At 46.9% G+C, this 1,457-nt stretch overlaps 1 protein-coding gene across 1 annotated transcript in view; it reads left to right on the top strand.

The window, feature by feature from the left end:
- LOC107588684 (tandem C2 domains nuclear protein-like) overlaps positions 1 to 654 on the top strand; it is a 26,500-nt gene extending 25,846 nt beyond the window's left edge. The window contains exons 10-11 of the mRNA XM_016276894.1: positions 78 to 192; positions 407 to 654. Coding sequence (XP_016132380.1) covers positions 78 to 192; positions 407 to 654 — 363 coding nt within the window. The remainder of the gene's footprint in view (positions 1 to 77; positions 193 to 406) is intronic.
- Positions 655 to 1,457: the final 803 nt, after the last annotated feature.

Below are 1,457 nucleotides of genomic sequence, written 5' to 3' on the forward strand. Positions count from 1 at the left end.
ACACACACACACACACATGCAACATAACACCTAACCCTATTGGGGATTATTTTGTGTGTGTCTGTGTGTTTCTGTAGGTGTGTCATGCTGAGCTTCAGCTGGCCTTGTGCTTCCAGCCAGTGAACAGTCGAATGCAACTCCAGATCCTTAGTGCTCAAAACCTTCCATCATCTTCCTCACCACTTACACAGAGTGAGTTCTTCAGCTTTCATCATCATTTTGCACACTCTCAGTAACATAACTTTACATCCTAGTCCATTTTAAATATATTTTCATTATAAGTTAAGTTCTCCTTCTGAAAGCCCTCTTATTTATTTCCCTCCTTAGTTTATTGTTGTGGAAGAGTGAATATGACAAATACAACAATGTTAATAAAATGAACTGTGCAAATGGATGTTCTCTTTAGGTTTCTTTGTGAAGGTTGAGTTGTTGAGTGAGGGTAGGGTCTTACTGAAGAGGAAGACGAAGGTGATTAAGTCATCAGGGGGGCAGATCCAATGGGGCGAAGTGCTTCACTTGCCCATCACCAATCAGGACCAGAATCTGCAGCTGGCAGTCAAACTCTACAGCCGTGGCTCTGTTCGGAGAAAACACCTGCTTGGACAGGTCAGTTTGGAGCAAAATACATACAGTACTATAACTCACTACATTTAGTATGGAACACGTTTAAAGTCATTTATTTGATAAAAAAACAGCAATATTGTGAAATATTATAAATGTAACGGGGCTGACGAGACGTGAGAATCCATCTGCAGGCTTTATTCAAGAGACGTGGTAAACAGGCAGGGTCAAAACAATGGCAAACAGGTATATGGCGGGGAAAAAAAAAACCCAGGGCTAGCATAGGTCACCGATCAGCAGACAGAATCACAGGGGCGAGACGAGAGGGAGAAATCCAAGAAAACAGGCAAGGCAAGGCAAAACAAGGAAAACACGGAGACTCGGAAAGGGGTACAGGCTAAACAATACTCAGCAGAGAAATGTGGTTAGAGTGGGTGTTATATAGTGAGTGAGGTGATTAGAAACAGATGTGTGCAATCAGTGCAGTGGGGCAAATCGTGCAAAGAATGATGGGTTATGTAGTCCGGGGTGCTATGCAACAGTTTGTGTTGTGCGAGAGTCAATGAAATGGAAAGGGTGACCTCTGGTGGTGAATAAACGGAAGTCCATGGACTGAATTCGTGACAGAGCCTCCCCCCCCAAGGAGCGGCTTCCAGACGCTCCAAACACTAAACGATCCAGGTGGGCGGTGGAGCGGAGGCGGAACAGTGGGAGGGACGGAGGGCCAGGTCCAAGGATAGGAGAGACCAGGGACTGAGGCAGAGCCGGCGGAGCTGAGCACCACCACAGCGGAGCAGAGGACCACCAGAACCAGACAGTAGACCACCATGGCAGAGCAGAGGACCACCACAGCGGGGCAGAGGACCACCAAAACCAGACAGTAGACCACCACGGCG

The sequence above is a fragment of the Sinocyclocheilus grahami genome, unplaced genomic scaffold, assembly GCF_001515645.1.
Source record: "Sinocyclocheilus grahami isolate Dianchi unplaced genomic scaffold, SAMN03320097.WGS_v1.1 scaffold106.1, whole genome shotgun sequence".
Classification (NCBI taxonomy): Eukaryota; Metazoa; Chordata; class Actinopteri; order Cypriniformes; family Cyprinidae; genus Sinocyclocheilus; species Sinocyclocheilus grahami.